Here is a 20,911-nt window from a genome sequence, read left to right as displayed (position 1 = left end):
GCAAGTGCTCATCAAGCCTGAGGCAAATGAAGCCACCTGAGAGGAGTTTGAGCACTGAGGCAGAGAACGGCTTGACCAAAGTCATGGAGGACTTGTGTCTGATGATATGGCCTCATGGGTCCTAATAAGGAGATTGGATGTTACCTCCATGTAAAAGGAAGACATGGAAGTGTTTTCAACAGAAAAGCAGTTAAACTTGTATTCTTCAAGAGCTGATCCAGGCTGCTGTTTAAAGATGTCATTAAAAAGAGTCCACCTTTACCAGAACCCTCAGACCCTGGAGTTAGGTATTGTCTCTCTTAGCCAGCTTCTGTGGGAACTGCCTTTGATGACTAAAGAAACTAAGGAGGGGTGGGAGGTGGGTATGAGGTCCCATCCACCGAGGTCAGACTGGATGTCCTTCAAAAACAGCTTGGGTTCCCAGCTAAAGACCCTAGGAAGGTGAATCGAAACTTTTTCTCGTTGGTTTATTCTTTCCAAATTAATTTGCTTTTAGTTTTCTAAGAACTATAGACTCTGGCTATTTTCCATGTTCTCAGGGCCCCTGGGTAGACGGACAAAGCTTGATGATTTCAGAGCAGACATAGGCCAAGAAACCATGGCATTGAGTGTGCTGAGTCCAGACCAATGATATTTATATACACATCCAAATTTGAAGAGAATATGTATTTCTTTGGGTTTCAAACACTGTACTAGATATAAAGCAAAAATAAAAACCTGTTGCAAAGTTAAAAAAAAAAAAAAAGGCATCCCCTGCAGGGACGTATCTAGCCACACCCTTCCTCCATTTTAAATTATATGCTTCTTTCCTGCTACTAGCTGGAGCCTGAGTAAAGATCTAAATCTCAGGTATAATTGAGGGAATTGAAGCATGTTTCCCCACATCTTAAAACCCAGACCACGGTAGTACCTTGCTAACCACAATAAGAAATGCCAATCCCTGACTTCTTCCCAACACTTTACACTTTTGGCAGTTTATGGTTCCCATAAAAGTAAACCAAGCCTCTTTACAATGGTAAGAGATTTTCTTTCTTTTTTTTTTAAGATTGTATTTCTTTATTTTAGAGAGAGATAGAGAGAGGGAGAGCACGAGCGGGGAGAGAGGCAGAGGGAGAGAGAGAATCTCAAGCAGACTCCACGTTGAACACGGAGCCTGAAGCAGGGCTCCATCCCTCAACCCTAAGATCAGGACCTAAGCCAAAATCAAGAGTCGGACACTCAACCAACTGAGCCACCCAGTCACCCCTAGATTTTCTATATTAATTATAAATAAAACCTGTAGCAAAGGATCCCAGATGGACCAAGAAGGAAGGAGGCAAGAGTGGAATGCTGTGGTCAGAGCTGAGAATGAGCACTCAAAAGAATATGTGTGGCATAATGTCTGTTGGTCGCTGTGGAGGGACAGAGGAGGGCAGATCAAACTTTAAAGTCCGATGGACAAGTACCCATTGCCTATCATATCAAATAAAAATCCCTCACTGTAATTCTCAAGACCACGTGTATGTGGCACATGCTTCTTTATAAAGCCTCCCTCAAAGCCCCACAGAGCCAGGTTGGAACCAGTGGTTATGGTTGAACATTTCTCCTCAACACCCTTGATAAGGAAGGAGGTCATTCCTAGTAGTTGTCTTGTTATCTAATTGCCCAAAAGTCCTTGGAAGAATCACCATAAACCTTCTCTGATGGCTGCTTGATGGTGATCATCTCAGATGGTTTATTGGCTTTTTCTGTGCTCTGCCCTTAACATGTATATGGTGGGGGATCAGATGACAAGGATGCTCCTGGCACCAGTTCATCTCAGGCCTGTCCCCTCTGGAAGTGAGAGGAGGTCTTAATTTGCAGACCTGATGGTCCTTACACCTGGTGTTCAAGCGTCCCCTGGCCTTTTCATGTACCTAGCACAGTTCTTAGTACCTGCTGAATACTCAGTAAATGTTGGAACCAAAGAAACCAAACTGACTGACAGGCCCCATTTTTTGGCATGTATCTGAACTTTTGAGAATATTCTACAGTTTCTCTAGGACAAAGTCACATCTTAAAAACTCAAAAATGACAATCCTAATAAACGCTGCAGAAAATATAGTGGTTGAATAAAATACTTTTTAGGGGTGCCTGGGTGGCTCAGTAGGTTAAGTGTCTGCCTTCAGCTCAGGTCATGATCCCGGGGTCCTGGGATTGAGTCCCGCATTGGGCTCCCTGCTCAGCGGAGTGGAGAACTTGCTTCTCCTCCTCCCTTTGCAGTTCCCCTTGCTTGTGCTCTCCCTCACTCTCTCTCTCTCAAATAAATAAATAAAATCTTAAAAAATATATTTTTACTAACCTGTTTAAAGTGTCTTGTAAAAATAGGATAAGAGGGAAAAGACTGTATTTTCAGCTTCTTTCAAAACTCTCCGTCATGCAGGGAACATGACTTTTCAGAATGAGTGTGGCCCTCCCATGTTGCCTGGAGACATTAGGTATAGAGCATGTGTTCATCCTCGTCTGAGATATAATCATGCCTCCAAACCTAAAATGGTTTTCCCAAGCCCGGTGGAGGTCAGTAGTACCTCTAGAGCTCTTCATAAGCCCAGAGTTGTTTTAAAGATGCTCTGCGAGTTGGGGAGTGGACATTCACAGCCTTGAGGAATCTGGCACTCATGGCTGAGAAAACAGAGGAAATGGAGCAGCATCTGCCTTGTGGATGTCCACGTTCCCCATGTTTCAGCACATTTTTATTGTGAGCAAGCTTTTAGAGTCAAAGATCAAAGACATGTCCAGGAGAGCACTAGCCAGGTGTGAAATTCCAGGTGACAAAGGGGAAGGAAAAGAAGAGTTTGATGGGAAAGAAAAGGAAATGTAGCTTGTTTCCTTTTATTCTCTGTATTTGTCCTGTTTCCTCTGCAGGAAGTTTATGTAGATTTACAATACCCCCCCCCCCCAAGCAGTCAACATTAGGGATTTATCCTCATTCTTTCCCGTATGATGACAACCACCACCATGTCAAAGGCCAGTCATTTATTTTTGCAGATATCACTCCTGGCAGTCCTGAGGATTGATAAGTGCTCTATTCCTGATCATCTTAATACAGAAAACCTACTTCCCCTTCTGCTCCCCACAGCGCTACAAATAGGGGACACATAGGAACTGGGGGATATAAAGAATAAATCAGCCTAGTTTTGCTACATATACATGCCAGTAATAATAAGAATCAAGTATCAAGTATATTAACAAATTATGAAGTTTATCCAACCAGCAGAGCTCGCTCAAAGGCAGATTCTCATAGCTCTTTCTTCAGTGTTACTTTGGCCAGCAATCTGGAGGATCTCTTAATGTCTTCACTGCCTAATGACACCATTTGTAGGGACACTGCCTAGAATTGCTCTAAGGGAACCATTATCAGAGAAGATAGTAAGCACCGTGTCATTTGTCCCCCTCCCCCCAACCCCTCTTTGGGGCTAATTTCCCAATGAAAGCTAAAGATGTTTACTAAGCATTTCTGAGAAATTTGTTCACATTACAAGAATACAAATTACAGGAACCCAGTACATTAGCAATAGAGAAAGTTTAATGGGTCTGGGAAAGGTATAAATTTAGGGTAAATGTAAATTGCAATAATAGGAGAGTCTTCACTGAAGAGCAAGTCTCTTGAAATGGTAGTATTTAGTAGTAGTGGGAAGGTACTAAAGAGTCTTGCCACTTTGACGTTGTAAAAAATGTAACTGATAAGTAGGAATTGAAAATGACTGCCATGATTTTATACTATGAAATATACTCAATGTCAAATAGGCAAAGACCATTAATATGGGAAACTCGGTTGGTTCTGGGCCACGTAAGATATGGAAGTCTTTTCTGTGGTCATCCCACTGGACAAAGAAGCAGGTAAGCTCTCGGGGAGCTCCAGAATTAGAATGTTCTGAGACCACACCTGACTCTCATAGCCTCCCCAAACCTCATTGCCTCGACCTGCTTTAATGAGCAACAGTATGCCCTTTGCCTCCTGACATTTGGCAAACCCTGGGCACAAACTCATGCATGCTATTCGGGCATAATAGCCTCAAGCCATAGCATCATTGGATTCTGCAAACCATGAGGGACTCTGTGTGGTACATGTGTGTGCACGCAAAGAGAAAAACATGAAGAAAAAGTCTACTTAAAAGATTCAATTAACAGCATTAAAGAATTTGCATGTCAGTATTGTAGAATATAAAATTTGTTCTACAGAACTTTATTTATTTATTTATTCATTACAAGAGGAATGATAAATTATCCCATCAATCTAGTTCCCTTACCACATCAGGTCTGGTCGAGGCTGACAAGAAAAATGGACGGGACCAAAGAGGCTCATTTAGAAAATGTTACAGATGCCCAGGCAAGAATGAGAAAGTGGCGAAAGATATTAACACAGTTAAAACAGTTTTGTTGAAAAGATGAAACATTGATCACAAAGGCTGAACATAACTCTGTATTGGCTGGTGAGAAGAATAATAGTAATAATAATAGCAATAATAAGCTGTAATTGTTCTCGGCCAGGTACACTTGCAGGTTCGAAACAGCATTCACAAGGAAAAGCTGAAGAAGCTGGGCCTGGTCAGTGGAACAAAGGATAATTGTAGTGACCTAATTGCAGCTTCTATTATAAGAGCAGGAATGATAGCAGGACAAATTATCTCCACTGTCAAAAACGAAAGCTATACAGCAGGTAGTTTATAATCTCTTTTAATGGTACTACTTCTTTTACCCCATAGCTCTCCCCTGAAAAACCTTCTCTGACCCCGACTGCTGTCACCACCATAGGCAGCAAACCTCCTCTTCTCCTGTCTATTCGTCTCTGTCTCTGTTGTTTGGGTTCACACGGCAGCAACAAAGAGCACGTCCGTGCCTGCATCTTCCCAGTGCAAGTCGGGTCAGTCAGGACTGTACTGTTGATACATTCTGCATGAGACAAATCGAGCAGGAAACAACGTGCAAAAGTAACAATATTTAATAAGGGTTGTGGGGGTAAAGTAGAAAGTATGAAACACTGATCAGTAATGTTGAAGTGGACTCATGAAAGGCAAATGACAAGCTCGCAAAAAGACACGCAACCTATATCCCAGAGAAAGTGCTAATATCACTACTATACAAAGGTCTTTGAAAAATTGAGGGGAAAAAATGACAATCTGATAGACAAATCAGCAAAAGATACAGACAGCTCACAGAAGAGGAAATGAAAAAGGCTCTTAAACATAGGAAAAGACACTCAGCATCACGCAAGAAGAGAAAGGCTAATTAAAACTTAACTGAACCATCACTTCTCACCTACGTTTATCAAATATCCCGAAGTTCGACAATGTGTTCTGTGGGTGACATGGTGGAGGAAGACATCCTCCTGCGTTATAAGTGGTAATACAGAGAGAACAAGCATAGAGGGAAATTTGTCATCATCTAGGAGTATTATATGTGAGTTTCTCTTTTAGCCCGCAATCCTGCTTCTGTGAATTCATCCTAAAGTGGCAATAGCAAAAATAAAGACTTGCTTTTGCATAAGACTTGTCATTATGGCATTATTTCTAATGATGACAAATTGGAAATACCCAAATATTCAAGAATATGGGACTCATTAGAGAAACAGAAGCGTGTCCACAGAGTAGACTATTATGAAACTTTTTTTAAATGAGAAAGATCTCTGTTCACTAATATGGAGCTGTCTTCTGAACATTGCTATGGGAAAAAGCAACATATAGGGGAAAATGTGTGAGAAAGAAGGAACACAGATACATAACCATGTTTGCTTTCATTTGAAAAAATAAGTATAGTTATATTGCTTAGGATCAGGAAGACTATTGAAAGCTATGTAACTGTATGTTGTATATAGTTGAATTTGGAAATGTAAATGTTTTACATATTTAACAAATGAAATAAAATCAGAAGAAAAAGAAAAGGCAGTCGCTAAAAATTGAGAACAAACCAGAACAACCTAACTGTAAAACAAACTGACTGCCTAGTGGACTCAGGAAAAAGAATTAAAAAAATATTAGAATACAACATTTTGACTCCACCTATTTAGTGGGATATGTTCTAACAAAACATGGAGCTATGAACATCTTAAACTTCATGCAATGGTCTTTTAGTAATATTGGCATTCTTTTAAGACTATGTATTTAAAATTATGTATATATAATAACACAAATAATTTTGTCAGTGGTATTAAGAATCAAGATTTTTCATTTAAAGAAAACAAACTTATATAAACTTTTAAAAGTTAAGTAGAGATTCCATAATGTTAAATTTGAATTGGAAAGAGCAGTATGAACTTGCAATTTTTTTTTTTTTTGAAAAGATGTATTTCCTAACTCTATCATAGAAAAGGCATGGAAGCAATGATAACCCAATGACCGTGAGCTTCCTAGAGGCCAGGTTGTGTGCTCTGAATATTACTTCCCACTAGACAGAAGAGTTCCTGGGTGAAATGACTGCTTCCAAGATAGGAACACAAGATACTCAACATGAAGCTGAGACAACTTATTTGTCAAAAAGCAAAGAAGCTATCAAAGACAAAAAGACAAAGCAGCCAACATGAAGCAGTTTCCAGTGACTAAATATGGGACAGTGCGTGCAAGAAAAAGAGTAAGGAATGCAACTGATTGAAAACCCTAAGTATGTATTTTTTTTTTAAGATTTTATTTATTTATTTGAGAGAGAGAGAAAGAGAGACAGTGAGAGAGTACAAGCAGGGAGGAGAGGGAGAAGCAGGCTCCCGGCAGAGCAAGGAGCCTGGGATCATGACCTGAGCCCAAGGCAGATGCTTAACCGACTGAGCCACCTAGGTGCCCCTATATTTTTTTAAAAAAAATATGAGTTCATGGGGTGCCTGGGTGGCTCAGTTGGTTAAGTGTCTGACTCAGTTTTGGCTCAGGTCATGATCTCAGGCTCATGAGATCGGGCTCCACACTGAGCATGGAGACAGCTTAGGACTCTCTCCCTCTGCCCCTCCCCTCCATTCATGTATGCTCTCTCAAAAAAAAAAAAAAATTTTTAAATTAAAAAATATATGAGCTCATAATCATATTCATAACCTTTCATTTCCCCCAAAAAGATGTTTAATAAATCATTGGTCACCATTGGAATTACTAGGGCACTAACTCCTTACTCTGAAAAATCAGCAATTAAAAAATTAAGCATGTATTCTGCCTTCCCTGTACTGTATAAGTCAGGGTAATCACACTTCAGTATAAGGTCACATTAACAGGCTCCCGGTGGACACATCTTTGGGGGGGACCAACACTCAACCCACCACAGTACTCTTTCCCACCAAAAGTTGAACCTGAAACTAAGTCTCCAGGGACACTGTCCAATACAATAGCCACAGTCACATGTATTATTTATATTTAAATTAATTAAAATTAAAAATTTGTACCTTCATCACCCTAGCCACATTTCGAGTGCTCAGTGGCCACATGCAGCTGCTGTGTTCAACAGCACACATATAGAACATTTCCGTCATCACAGAAAGACCTACTGGGCATTGCGGTGCTGGAACTAGTCTTCATAAGCAGGAAATATGGGGAATGGAGGAATAAGTTTAATCACACCACAAAGAAGCAAACAAATCCAGCATGTGGGACCACCTACAGGACAATTGGCCTGGTTTCTGCAACAATTCAGGAGCATGGAACAATTAAAAAGCAAAAAAGAAAAAAGAGTACAGTTCTTTACAGGAAATGAGACTTAAGGGACATAACCAAATGTAAAGTGCAGATAGTTTTTTGGAGCCCAATCCAAATAAATCCACTGAGAAAGAGGGCATGTTTTAGGCACTTGGGGAGGTTAGTTTATGAACTAGGTATTTAGGGGACATTAAGGAATAATTGTTAATTTTTAAGTGGATAATATTGTTATATAACATTCGTGATTTTTTGTGATGTTTTCTGAAGTATATAGAGAATAAATGACTAGGATTTGCTTTTAAAATACTTAGCCAAAAAATTTTAAAAAGAAAAATTAGATGAAAGTGGCAACATCTTTAATTATTCAACACAGAACCAGATAATAGGTATATGGAGGTTCATTGCACCACATTCTGTACTTTGGGGTACCTGAAAGCTTTCACTATATAATTTTTTTAAAAACGATCATGCTTACATTATTTGTGCTTAATATAAATGAAAGAAACATTCATATTGAAGTCAGGCACCTGGGTGGAATTTAAGAATCCAATTCCTGCCACTTAATACATACATGGTCTCTAACAAAACACCTAACCCTTCTGAACATCCATTTCCTTATCTCTAAAATTGAGACTTGTGTGCCTTGTGAGAAGTGAGTTCCGTAATTGTGGGAAAATTCATCACAAATACTACTCGTGTCTGTTCTTCCTGCCGGACAGATGAAATACTAGTAGGATGGGCTCTTGTTTGTAGTACAACCTCCCTGATTTGGAGTGTCAGAAGGGCAGTCTTCATTACAGGATTTTTTTTTTTTTTTTAATTCCAGCTTTATTTTTAGCTTTTAGATCCAACCAGTTCTTACCATGTCCACTGCTACGCCTTCACCCACACCACAGACTTTCCCCCAGGTTATCTTGATAGCCCCCAACTGGTCTCCGTGGCTCTTTTCTTGCCCAGCACCCCCACCACCTTCTCAGTAATAGCACTCAAAGAGATTCCTTTAATGTGTAAGTCAGATCAGAATGCTTCATTGCTTAAAACCTCCCATTGGCTTCCCACCTCGCTGAGAGTAAAAACCCAAATCTTTAGCGTGGACCTCAAGGCCCTACATGAGCTAGGCCCTAATTTCCTCTCTGGCCCTCTGACTTCTCACCCCCTCACACTGGCCTCCTTGCTGTTTTTGACACTTGCCTGCCTCAGGGCCTTTGTACTTGCTATCCCTGCTGCCTGAAATATACTTCCCCAGTTATCTGTGAGCATTTTAGCTTCCTCCTCAAGCCTTTAATTAATATTCCCACATATTACCTTACCACATATTTAGAAGTATAACCCTCCCACTCTACCCCCAACACTCTAGCACCTTTGCCTGTTCTATTTTCCTCTATAGTGCATACTGCCATCTGACATCATTTTTTATTTTACCTAGTTAATTTGTTATCTGTTTCCACCTCCCCTGACTAGAGTATAAATTCTACAAAGACAAGGATTTCTATGCACTGCTCAATCTCAGCATCAAGATCAAAACTCAAAACATGTAGGTGCCCAACAAATCTTTATTGAATGATGAATACAGAAACTTGTAATAGACTTAAAACAAGTTGTCTGGTCTTTAGAGGATGTGTTTATGGATCAATAAGAATAATGTGTACTTAATCAAAATCAATAGCTGCCTTATAAATTGGTACTTCAGAAGTGTTCAAATTACTTGAAAAGAGGATGTATTTCCTTAAGCAATTAAAAGATTTTCCCAGCAATCACACCCATTGTCTTAATTTGTTATAACAATTACTTCTAGGTAATGTATTTAAAAAGGAAAGAATGATATATAAGTAAACTTAGAATTGATTGCTCCTAATTTGTTAGATTCTATCACGTGTATTTTAAAAGGTATAAATAGCGTCATTGGCATTTTTTGCTTTAATATTTGTTTTCTGTTTTAAGTTTTTTTTAATTGAAATATAATTTGCATACAGTGAAATATTTAGGTCTCATATAAACAGAATATATTCTATTTTGATGAATGTATATCAAGATACAGAATATTTCTATCCCCCAGGAATGTTTCCCATTCTCATCCCCCTGCCTTTCCCCATTCAGTACACCCTCCACTCCAGGAAGTAACCGATCTGATTTCTATCACCACAGGATTGTTTTGCCTAATCTAGAATTTCTTATAATTTGAATCATGTAAGTTTGTGTGTGTGTGTTCAGCTTCTCTCACTGAGCATGATAATTTTGAGATTCACCCCTGTTGTTATTTCAGTAGCTTATTTTTTTTTGTCACTGCTGCTGATTTATATTCTGTTATATGAATATACTGTTGTTTGGTTATCCATTCTCCTGCTGATGGACATCTTATTTCCATTTCTCGCTATGATGAATAAGGCCGCTACTAAACATTCTTCAAGGATTTTTGTGGGCCTCTGTTGTTTCTCTTGTGTAAGTATCTGAGAGGTGAATTGTTAGGTCATAGCTTTGGTGCATGTCTAGTTTTATAAGGAGCTCCCAGACCTTTTCCCAAAGGGATAGCATAGCTTTGGTGCATGTCTAGTTTTATAAGGAGCTCCCAGACCTTTTCCCAAAGGGATAGCATTATTTTATATTTCCAGCAGCAATGTCTGAAAGTTCTGGATGCTCCCCATCTTTTCCAGCATTTGGTCTTGCCATTCTTTTTCATTTTGATAAGAGTATTTCATTATGGTTTTAATTTGCATTTCCCTGATGACTTCTAATGTTCAGAATGTTTTTATTTGCTTATTGGTCATTTCTAGATCTTCCCTTGTAAAGTATCTGTTTAAATCTTTTGCCCAGTTTTAATTGAGTCATTTTTCTTTTTGTTACTAAGTTGCAAGGATTTTTTTAGGATTTTTTCATACAAATCCTTCATTTGATATGTGTGTTACAAATGTTTTCTCTCATTTGACTGTCATTTTCCTGATGCTTTTTTTTTTAAAGATTTTATTTATTTATTTGACAGAGAAAGAGAGAGATAGCGAGAGCAGGAATACAAGCCGGGGGAGTAGGAGAGGGAGAAGCAGGCTCCCTGCCGAGCAGGGAGCCCGATGTGGGGCTCGATCCCAGGACCCTGGGATCATGACCTGAGCCGAAGGCAGACGCTTAATGACTGGTCCACCCAGGCGGCTTTTCTTGATGCTTTTTAATGAGAAGGTTTTAATTTTGGTGAAGTTCAACTTAATAATTTTTTCTTTTATGATCCATGCTTTCCCTGTCCTCCCTAGGAACTATTTGCCTACCCCAAGGCTGAAAATATTCTCCTTTATTTTGTTCTAGTAGCTTTATTGTAGACTTTAGTTCAGGCCAGTCTTCCATCTTGAATTGATTTTTGTTATGGTAGAATGTAAGAACCAAAGTTCTTGTTTCCCTTGTGGATTTCCCTTATGTATTTTCCAGCACCACTTGTTGAAGAGATTCTCCCTTCTAAATCGAAATGTTTTGGCATGTTTGTTATAAATCCCTTCACCAAATATGTGTGGGTATATTACTGGACTCTGTCTTCTATTCCATTCATCTACTTGTCTAGTCTTTGCCTTGATTACTGAAGATTTATACTAAGTCTTAAAGCTAGTAGTATAAATCCTCCAACTTTATTATTATTTTTCAAAATTATTTTGGCTATTCTTTGCCCTTCACTTTCCAAATCAATTTTAAAATCACATTGCTAATTTTTGGAAAATAAACCTGAGAGGAGTTTGATTGGAATGACATTGATCTGTTCATTTGGATCAAATGACATCTTGCAATATTGACTTTTCTGATCCACAAGCAAGCTAGAATTCTCCATTTATTTAGAACTTTAACTTCCCTCAGGAGTATTTTATTGTCTTCAGGGTAGAGGAAGTGTACATCTTTTGTTAAATTTATTCCTAAATTTGTAATGTTCTTTAATCCTATTTTAAATGGTATCATTCTCTTGATTTTGTTGTCTAACCATTCACTACTAGTGCATAGAAATACAATTGACTTTTCTATATGCAACTTGTATCCTACAACATTAATAATAAAAACTATAATTCAAAAATATTGCCCTGTTCAAAAAATATACTTAATTTGTTTATCAAAAGTGTTATCAAGCCAGAATAACTTTTCTAAGTAAGATTACTGGACTTTAAAGAAAAGAATTTGATGAGATAAGCAAAAGGGTAAGTTACTATAAGTAATTTATAAGAGAAATAAAATTAGATTATCATCCTGCTTTTCAACAGCAACATTTTGTCATAAGAAAATGGTGTCACATATTTTAAATATCCAAGGGGATATTTATATTTATATTTATATTCAGCAAAAGTGGCTGTCAAGTATAAAAGGCATACTGTTATCAACTGAAGAAACACTGTCCCATGAATTCTTCCTGAGGAATCTAGTAGATGACTGCATATTCATTGACATTAGGACTGTTGGTCTTTATTAAATATATATTTATTTTATTTTAACATATTAAATATATAGTTACTTGTAGTGCTCAGATTAAATGAGAGTTGAACTGAATTCTGGCATGTAGCTGCTATATGTTTAACAATGTAAGTATAATACAACTACAAAAATGGAGGGATGACAGGAAGAGTATATGAAAACAGGAGTTTAACTCTTTAATAATCATTTTGTAAGTGGTAGTATTTGGTATTACTATTGTGAAGCTGTTATCTATGTAATACAGAGTAGAGCAAGTTGTAATCATAGGATATTTAATTCTAGCATTCCCTGTGTCTTGAGGAGCAGGATTCTTAATGTGGAAGAAAGGAGATACATATATAATATAGAAATATAGAGGTGGTTGCAATGGAGAGAGACCCCCTTGGAGACTTTCTGGGGTATCCTGCAAAGTTCTGTTTCTTGACCTGAGTGATAGTTACAGACATGTTTGCTTTATAGCCGCTCTTAGATCCATAGATTTGTTTTGCACGTATTTCTATATCTTTGTTTCGTTTTATAATGGAAGGGTAAACAAACAAATGAAAAAAGGTACAACAAAACTTTCAATATTAAATTTATCTTACACAAACCTTACAGAAATCTGCCAATAACTTTTACAAAATGGTGTTTCTTTTGCGGGGGAGCTGTAGGTGGATGACTCAAACCATTCTGTTCTACCACACCGGACTTGCACCCCAGCATTAAGTAAATCATGCACTCCCATGCCCCTTTGCTTGTGTCCCTCCTTCTGACTGGAGTGTCTCATACCGTTTCTACATCTCTTCCATCCTCCTGGAACAAGGTGGACAAGTTCCTTCAAAACCCAGTTCATGTGGCACCGCCTTCATGATTCTCCCTCAACAGCCCTAGGCTGAATTGACTCTGACCCTTTGTACAGGTAGTATCTTTGTCCTCCCATTGAGTTGTAGTTACATGTTTATATCTCCCTGATAGTGAGTCAGGGACTGAGAATTTTTCTTTTTTTCTTTCTACTATACAATATAATATCAGTATGAGTGAATAAATCGATTAGCCAGAATTAACAGAAAGAAAACTCACATAACCCTCAAGGAGCTTGTAGTCTAGTTCTGGAGAAATAAATAAAAAATGTTTTTGTTTGTTTTACAAAGTAATATATAAAAATTAGAGATTAATAGAGAATTTACTGAATACATGGGTTGAATAGGAGAATTGTTGAGATCAATATGGAGCTGTGAAATTGCTTAAAATGCATTTTAAATGAGTAAAGTTAAATCTTTATTCTAGAAATCTAGTCAAATATTTGATAAATGGAGAATGGGTACTCTAGGCAAAAGCAGTTGTTTTGAAAGGGACCAAACAAATGTTCAATGAACAGTAATTTGAAGAAAATTGTCACAACTGAGTCGATAATAGAATCATGAAAAATCAGGTTTCCAAGACAAAGGCTGCCTGCTATTGCCTGTTTAATTTTTTTTTTAAGTTTTGATTCACTGTAATAGTCAATATGTAGTTGTAAGGGACTGTTCTATATTTTTGAAATTTTTTAAATTATCCTAAAAATATATGATATAAAAATTCAAATAGTGTACCTCCAATTCCACTTTCAAGAGGTCATCACTGCTTTGAATCTTTTTGTATCCTTCCAGACATTTTCTATGCATATGCAAGAATATGTAATACATCATACAAATATCTATCTCTTTCTTGGCCCATATGTGTATCTTATTTCCTTTTAGTGTGGGAATAAGATGACTATATTTTTTAGCTGTACCATATGGCTTTCTAGTCCCCTATTACTGCACGTTTAGGCTATTCGTCATTTTTTCACTATTTCAATATCATATAGTATGTTTTTCTTTTTTATCTTATCTGGGATTCTTTAGTTACAATAAAGACATTTATTCCATTTTCATTTATTGTCATAAAAGATAAATCTGGCCATCTGATTTTATGTTACTTTTTTGCTGCTTCTGCTTTCTATCTTTTTTAAAGATTTGTATTTATTTGAGAGAGAGAGAGAGACCAGGAAAAGGGGCAAAGGGGGAGGGAGAGAGAGAATCCCAAGCAGACTCCCCACTGAGCATACAGCCTGACACAGGGCTCGACCTCACAACCCTGAGATCATGACCTGAGCCAAAGTCCAGCTTAACTGACTGAGCCACCCAGGCACGCCCTGTTTTCTATTTTCTATATGGTTGGAGTTTTATTTCATGCATTTCTCTTCTGATAATTTGTTTTTTTAGTAGCTTTTCTGTAGTAACATTTAATATACTATACCCTCTGTTTCCTGCTTTATCAACTTTCAACAGTCCCTACCAATGCCTGCTCTCTAAGGTGAGGTGATGAATACAACTGAATGTTAATGCTTTCTCCTACACATCCCTATTGGGTTCTGATTTTCACTAATGATTATTGTTTTTATATTGCCAGAGTTTATCATATTTATGTTTTTCCATAACTATGTTGCTACAAACGTTTAACCTTTAACCTAAGGTTAAGGTACCGCTCACTTTCACACCTGTCATTCCACAGCCTTATTAAGTTGAATTCCTCATTTTGATTCAATTTTTGGTCGACTGCTTTTAATTGTTAAGTAGTTTTTCACAGTGGGTCAACAAGCTCTATTCCCTGAAATGTTTGAGAATATTCTTCTTTTGGCTTTATTTATGTTTGAGGCTAGCCTGAATTTTTAGATGACTTGATTTTTCTCCTTCTCAAAAAAAACGTATGCATACTACGTGCAATAACCCCTAATATTTTTCTCTTTTATTGTATTTAATTTTTCGAATGCTTGTTATGACCCATTAAATTAATTTCATGTTTTATAGTGTTTAAAAAAATTTTTTTAAATCTGTGCTAGAGGACATGGAGGATGTAGAGATCTAAGGTCACCAGCAACTTCAATTCCGTATGTTCTTTCAAAATATCTTCTTGCTACATCTGCTGGGTGCACACCCTGGGGGCTTGTTTTCCACGGTTTTCCATTTTGGGAGAGCAGATCACGCTGAAAGAGATCAGCTTGCTTAGTGAAGCCTCTTAGATTATTGGTTTTATTTTGATGAGTTTGTGTTTGTTTATCTCTGCTCTGCTTATTCTGCCTTTCAGCTACAAAATAGGTTGGAGCTTCTTTTCTCTTCTCTCCTTTTACTCCAAGAAGTTTCTTCAGTGGAGGAGGAACTATATCTGTCAGAGGAAATATCTCTCTTCTACCTCCACCTCTCCTCCAGTCTTAAGTTGGAACCTCACAAGGATTTACCCCACAATTCCAAAGGATCCTAAACCTGCCTTCAAACTATTGTTTTCTTAATAGAAGTTTATTTTCTGTAATCCTGATCTTACTTTCCGTGAAATGTATACCTTGCTAGAGACGTAGGCATGTATCAACTCTTAATGAACTCCCCGTTTTGGGTTGAGTCCAAATTTCATTGCGTGGTGTAAGATTTATGGTCATTTGCTAATTCCATTGTGTAGATGGAATTTTGTCTTCCCGATTTCTCAGTTGTTTGTCCATTTAGAGTTTGAGGGAGGAAGTAGAGTAACCATACTCTTACTCCATCATTTACTACAATCTCTTGTTAGAAATCCTTGATCTGACAGAGATATGATGTAAATGTTCTTTGGGGAAGATTATCCAACAGCCTTTTAAGGTATAGATTAAAGTGGCACAAGGTGACATACCAAAAAATGTTAGAATAATCTAGGCCAGCACAATCCAATAGAACTTTCTGCAATGATGGAAGTAGTCTATATCTATCTGCATTGTCTGATATAGTAGTCATGAGCCACGTGTGGCTGTTGAGCATTTGAAATGTGAATTGTGACACTGAGAAGCTGAATTTTACATTTTATTTAACTGTAATTAATTTTAATTTAAATGTATACAGCATCATGTGGCTAGTGGCCACCGTATTGGACAATGCACAGCTAGGCAATATGATGCCTAAATACTAGAGTTTGTCTAAAGAAATGGAAATAAAAGAGGATATCCAAGAGTTATAATGGAAAGAAAGAAATGACAATGCTTTTGTAAGGAAAGAGAGAGAAGAAATTGTGCTGGGGAGAATGGGGAAGCTGGTGGTACTATCCAGTAAAAAAGATATATTGTCAAGAGCTATTTTGAAAGATAGGTATTTTAACAGGTTGAGTTCCCAGTGATAAGAAGACCTTGAAGTGGAAAGGACTCTAAACAATTAGAATTCTCACACTAGATTGGGGCAAAGAGAGGTCAGAGCTACCAAAAACAAAAAAATCTATTTCCTCAACATTTCTCTCCGGAGAGAGTCTCTTCTGCCTCCATACACCCCTTTTCAGATTGCCTTGTCCTCCCCCACATGGAGAGACTCTGATATATGGCATAATAATGACGGTTCAGAGAAATTACTATTTCACCTACTGAGTGATTAATATGAAATAGGTTACTGAAACACTCAGTGGTGCAGAGAAGATCAAGGAGAAATTTAGTTTTGTTTTAGAAAGAAAAAAATGCAAGATAAAATACTGCTTTGCATACACAGAGTACTTTTCGTCTGAGAATCTTTACATACCCAGCAAGCCTAATTAATGAGAAAACCTCTAAGACAGAGAAGTGATGAGATAAGGAGCACAGATACCGGTGTTCTATTTCTGTGACTTTTAAAAACCAGGCTTGGTGTTTTCTTCTTTCATTAATGCACAAGTGTAGCTTTATGCAGCAACCACGAGATGTTCATCTTTCTGCTGAATGATTTCTCATGAAGGCATCGCACTGAGGAGGCATAGTAACCACATAGAATCCCACCCCCAGACTTTATTGATGTCCTGCGCTCTCTTTGCCATGGAAATCCATCCCTATCATTGTAGTGCAGTGAGCGTTCTCTGATAATCCAGTCTGCACTGTCCCTGAAAGGACGGTTTTGTTGCAGAAGAGAGCAAGTTATCTTCTTTATAAAAAATTATTCAAAACAAACATCCGTGAATCTAGGACTAATGTGCACTGAACGGGGACAGGCAGGGCTTCTTAACAGGTACCCTACCGTGTAATCTTCCTTTCATCTTCATTCGAAATCCCTTGGAGATTCAAGCTCCTCTTTACAAAAATATAAATTCTTCTAATTACTTATGTGTAGGATACATGATTTGATTTAGTCAAAGAGATACACAATAATGTATCCTGGCATTTATTTTCGTCTTTTGTGACTTGGGGATAGATGCTGGATTTTTGTCCTATACCTTCTTCTTCGTGTTTTTTTTCCCCCTTCCTTCTCTCCACTTTAAAAAAAAAAAAAAAAAAAAAAAAAGAGCCATTCTGGCAAAAGAGGAAATACCTTGAAAGATAAAGATGATGGCTTTTAAAGATTTTTACAAAGAGTTTGATGTTCTGTAAAATTAAGCTAGCTGCCCTGTGCAAAAATAGCTGTTTTTGCTTGAAGAGGAGAAGGTACTGAGAGAGTTCAGTTTTTGTTTTTTTAATTCATCCAAGGTCTCTATACATGTGTCCAGGCATGTACAGATCTTTCACTTCTAGCCCACAACCCTCTTGTATCCTCAGAGCCCAGGATTCAGGCTTGTCCCCATCCTCTCCTGAGTTCTTCCTCTGGCTGGCAGAGCCAGCATTGCCTGGCTTCTCTCAGAGTGCACCCTGTTTGCCCAATGATGTAAGGTTACTTCTTTCCTCATTAGCACAGAACACCTCCTGACACCATCACATCACCATTGTCCAATAAGATGCCACAGTGACCTTTCCATTTTAACACATAACTGAGAATTTAGGAGAGCTGATCTAACACTTTCCAGATTAAATGTCAAATTCTTAAAATTCAGATGGATTTGGAATCCACCTAGGTATATTTCCTGCTCCCATTCCCAGCAGTCTACAGAGTACACTGATTAGCAGTAGCATTTTGTAATATCACTTAAGGCTTGAGCGCCGTGGAGTTCTGCCAGTAATGTTTAATTCACTTATATGTGCCAATTCATCTCTGTCAGGAGCCTATTAATCTCTTCACTATTTTACTCTGTCCCTAGCCCCTATATAATGAGACACCATGATCCCCATTTGTGTAACCAAAAAACTTAGAGTCTCTCATAAATTACCTCGGATCCCACTGCTTCCAGTGACCAGAAAGCCTCAGTATTTCTTTTTCATATTTAAATCAATTTTGCAAGCTCTTTCCTTTAAAAGAATACACTAGAACTCCAGGGTACCAAATAGTGAAATCTTAGCCAAAGTATGGGATTCTGATGGGCTCTTTAACATACATCCCTCTCCCAAGGAAGACTTCCATATTATCTTCCATACTAACTGTTCCCACAGGCACACCCATTTGTAGGAAGGGAACCTTAATAAATATCAGCCTCTGACTCTGCAGTCAGCACAGTCATCTGTGGGCAAGATGTCAAAATACGTATTCCATTGCTATAAAAGTCAAGACCCCCTAACAAATAAAGGTCAGAGATATAAAATTAACCCCACTGATATGCCATTGGCATCTCTGTATGGTGTGATCTTGGGTTAACAGGAGAGTAACAGCTAAGTGACTGACTAGGAGAAATCAACATAGATTCAGGAGAGTCTGTCATTGTGTTACCACATAAAATTCACATATGTCTCTGCTACCTGTTCTACATTTTTTTCAGGATTGGAGCAAAACATCAGGAGCTAAGGGAAAAGCAGGCAAGAGGTCTTATTGATTATGCTACTGGTGCAGTTGGATCACTGCATGATATGGACGATGATGAAATGGACCCCAACTATGCCAGAGTGAACCACTTCCGGGAACCGTGTACATCAGCAAGTGTCTATAGGTCACCATCTCCACCTCGGGCTGGACCCCTGGGTTACCATCGGGATGGCCGTCCTCTCTCTCCCGAGAGAGACCACTTAGAGGGTCTCTATGCCAAGGTCAACAAACCATATCATCCACCGGTGCCAGTTGACAGGTAATATAACTTATTGAAAGACAAATATGGCTTTAATTCCGTAAGTTTCAAGTCATCTCTCCTGCTGAAGCCGATAAAAATATATCCTTTTAATCTATTAAAACTGAAATGAGATAGTCCCCTTGGTAAGAGCTAGGCTTTGACCCACCTGTAAGGTATTAGCCATCAAAAATAAAACAAAAAACCAGTCATAAGGTGGCATGAATGAATGGTAGTTGTTGAGGTCATGGTGCAACAGGGAGCAGTTTTTGAAGCGATATTGTGGCAGAGGACTAATGGTGAAACCTTTGAAGGAATAATGTCCTTTCTCCTACAAGTCCTACTGTGAAAGACTTATTTGAGAAGATGTCATGACACTGGGAGGTGAGGAGTCAGAGAATGGTGGCTTCCACGTAGGTATAATGGAGCTGGAATTACAGAGAGCTGCAGAGGTGCAGAGGACCTTGAAAAGCAAGGTTGGGATTTTACACTCAAGGAAAATGTGATCCTGTATAGATGTTCATGGATTATCAGAGGTAGAAAAGGAGATAATCTTGGCAATAGGAGTTTGATGAAGTAGAGAAAGATAAGAGGTGACAAGGCCAAGGATCTTTAGGCTTAGCAGCTAAGGAAAGAGATAATAAGACCATCTGTCAGTACAATTGAAGTAGGTAGGGAACAAAATGATTTCAACCCCACCTCCTGCCACAAATAAAATGTCTCATCTCTTGAAAGGCTGATATAAGAGAGTTTTAGTCAATATACATTGTTAGGTGACCCCTGGAATTACACACGCAAGGAATGAGTTGACTGACCTTGGCTTAATCTGGCTGCAGCTTGAATTCTGGAGGGAAGGGTGGCAGGCACAAAGAGCTCTCATTCTAGATGAAAAAAAGACTTGTTTTCCAGATTTCTTTTGGTCTTGACAACCACCCAGTCCCTATTAGTAACCAGCTTTTGTGAGATAGCATGATACATTGCATCTGTTTACCGTTTACATTTCCCCAGCTGGGTGATATTATGCACTTTCAATTAGGTTGGGGAGAGGAAGGGAAATCATGGCATTTTTATGCAGACTGTAAAGTGTAGCTTCACAAGACTGATTACCTTTCAGAGCCTTTCCAATAACCAAGTGGGAAGGAAGGAGCAATTTTTAATCCTTACTGTCAAGCTTCCAGGTTGATAGTATTAAAGAAAGATGGTCAAGTTTTTCTTTGGGATAAAATGAAAATATAAATTCCTATGACTGTGTGAGACAGCCCCAATAACTAAACTGTTAATTCAAACGACTGATTAAGAGTTGGCCTTTTCTTCTAAGCCTTCATCTAGGATTGCATTTTTATCATGTAAATGATAATACCACTCTTGAGTCTCTTCTGGCCCAGACCAAAGCCAATCTTATTTTCCCTAAATCAGACAGGTCTTCATAGCAATCTCCTTTGCATATGCCCACTGCTAGAATCCCAGCACAGAGGGACTGTTTCTAGGAACCTCCAAAGCCAATAATTCCCTGTACTAATTCCATGGAAATAAACACAAGACATTCTATTTAAAAAAAAAGTTCACTGGCCAAATGCATATGGAGAATTCTGGATTATGCCCCACCGAGCAGGTTTTCTTACTGCAGTCTTCATATCCCCAATATGCTAACATGCATTGTAAGCCTCTAAAAGGAGCATACAACAATCAGCACTATCATTTTCTAAATTTTTGTCACCTAACGCTTATTTTGTTTTTCCAGATCCTATGGTTATTCTTTGGAACAGGAGGAGACTCTATCCTAAGCTAATTTTCACCCATGTAGATTTGCCCAGTAAAGAAATTTCTTAGGGTTATGTTCACTGTAGCCAGTATAGAATGATATAAAAAAAAAAATGTTATTTACTCCCCAGCCCAGACAGAGGTATAAGTGATCGTCTTTCCTTTGGCTCCCATTGTATTAATAAATGATCTAAAGCTCTGTCTTCAGTGGAGTT

The 20,911-nt window shown here is 38.2% G+C and overlaps 1 protein-coding gene across 1 annotated transcript in view; it reads left to right on the top strand.

Moving 5' to 3' along the window:
- Positions 1 to 20,911, top strand: part of PARD3B (par-3 family cell polarity regulator beta) — a 999,887-nt gene that overhangs the window by 825,220 nt on the left and 153,756 nt on the right. Inside the window, exon 20 of the mRNA XM_032403913.1 lies at positions 18,654 to 18,956. Coding sequence (XP_032259804.1) covers positions 18,654 to 18,956 — 303 coding nt within the window. The remainder of the gene's footprint in view (positions 1 to 18,653; positions 18,957 to 20,911) is intronic.

This window comes from Phoca vitulina, unplaced genomic scaffold, assembly GCF_004348235.1.
Source record: "Phoca vitulina isolate PV1807 unplaced genomic scaffold, GSC_HSeal_1.0 scaffold1, whole genome shotgun sequence".
NCBI lineage: Eukaryota > Metazoa > Chordata > Mammalia > Carnivora > Phocidae > Phoca > Phoca vitulina.
The sequence above is the reverse complement of the archived record's forward strand: the minus strand, read 5'-3'. Positions and strand labels throughout refer to the sequence as shown.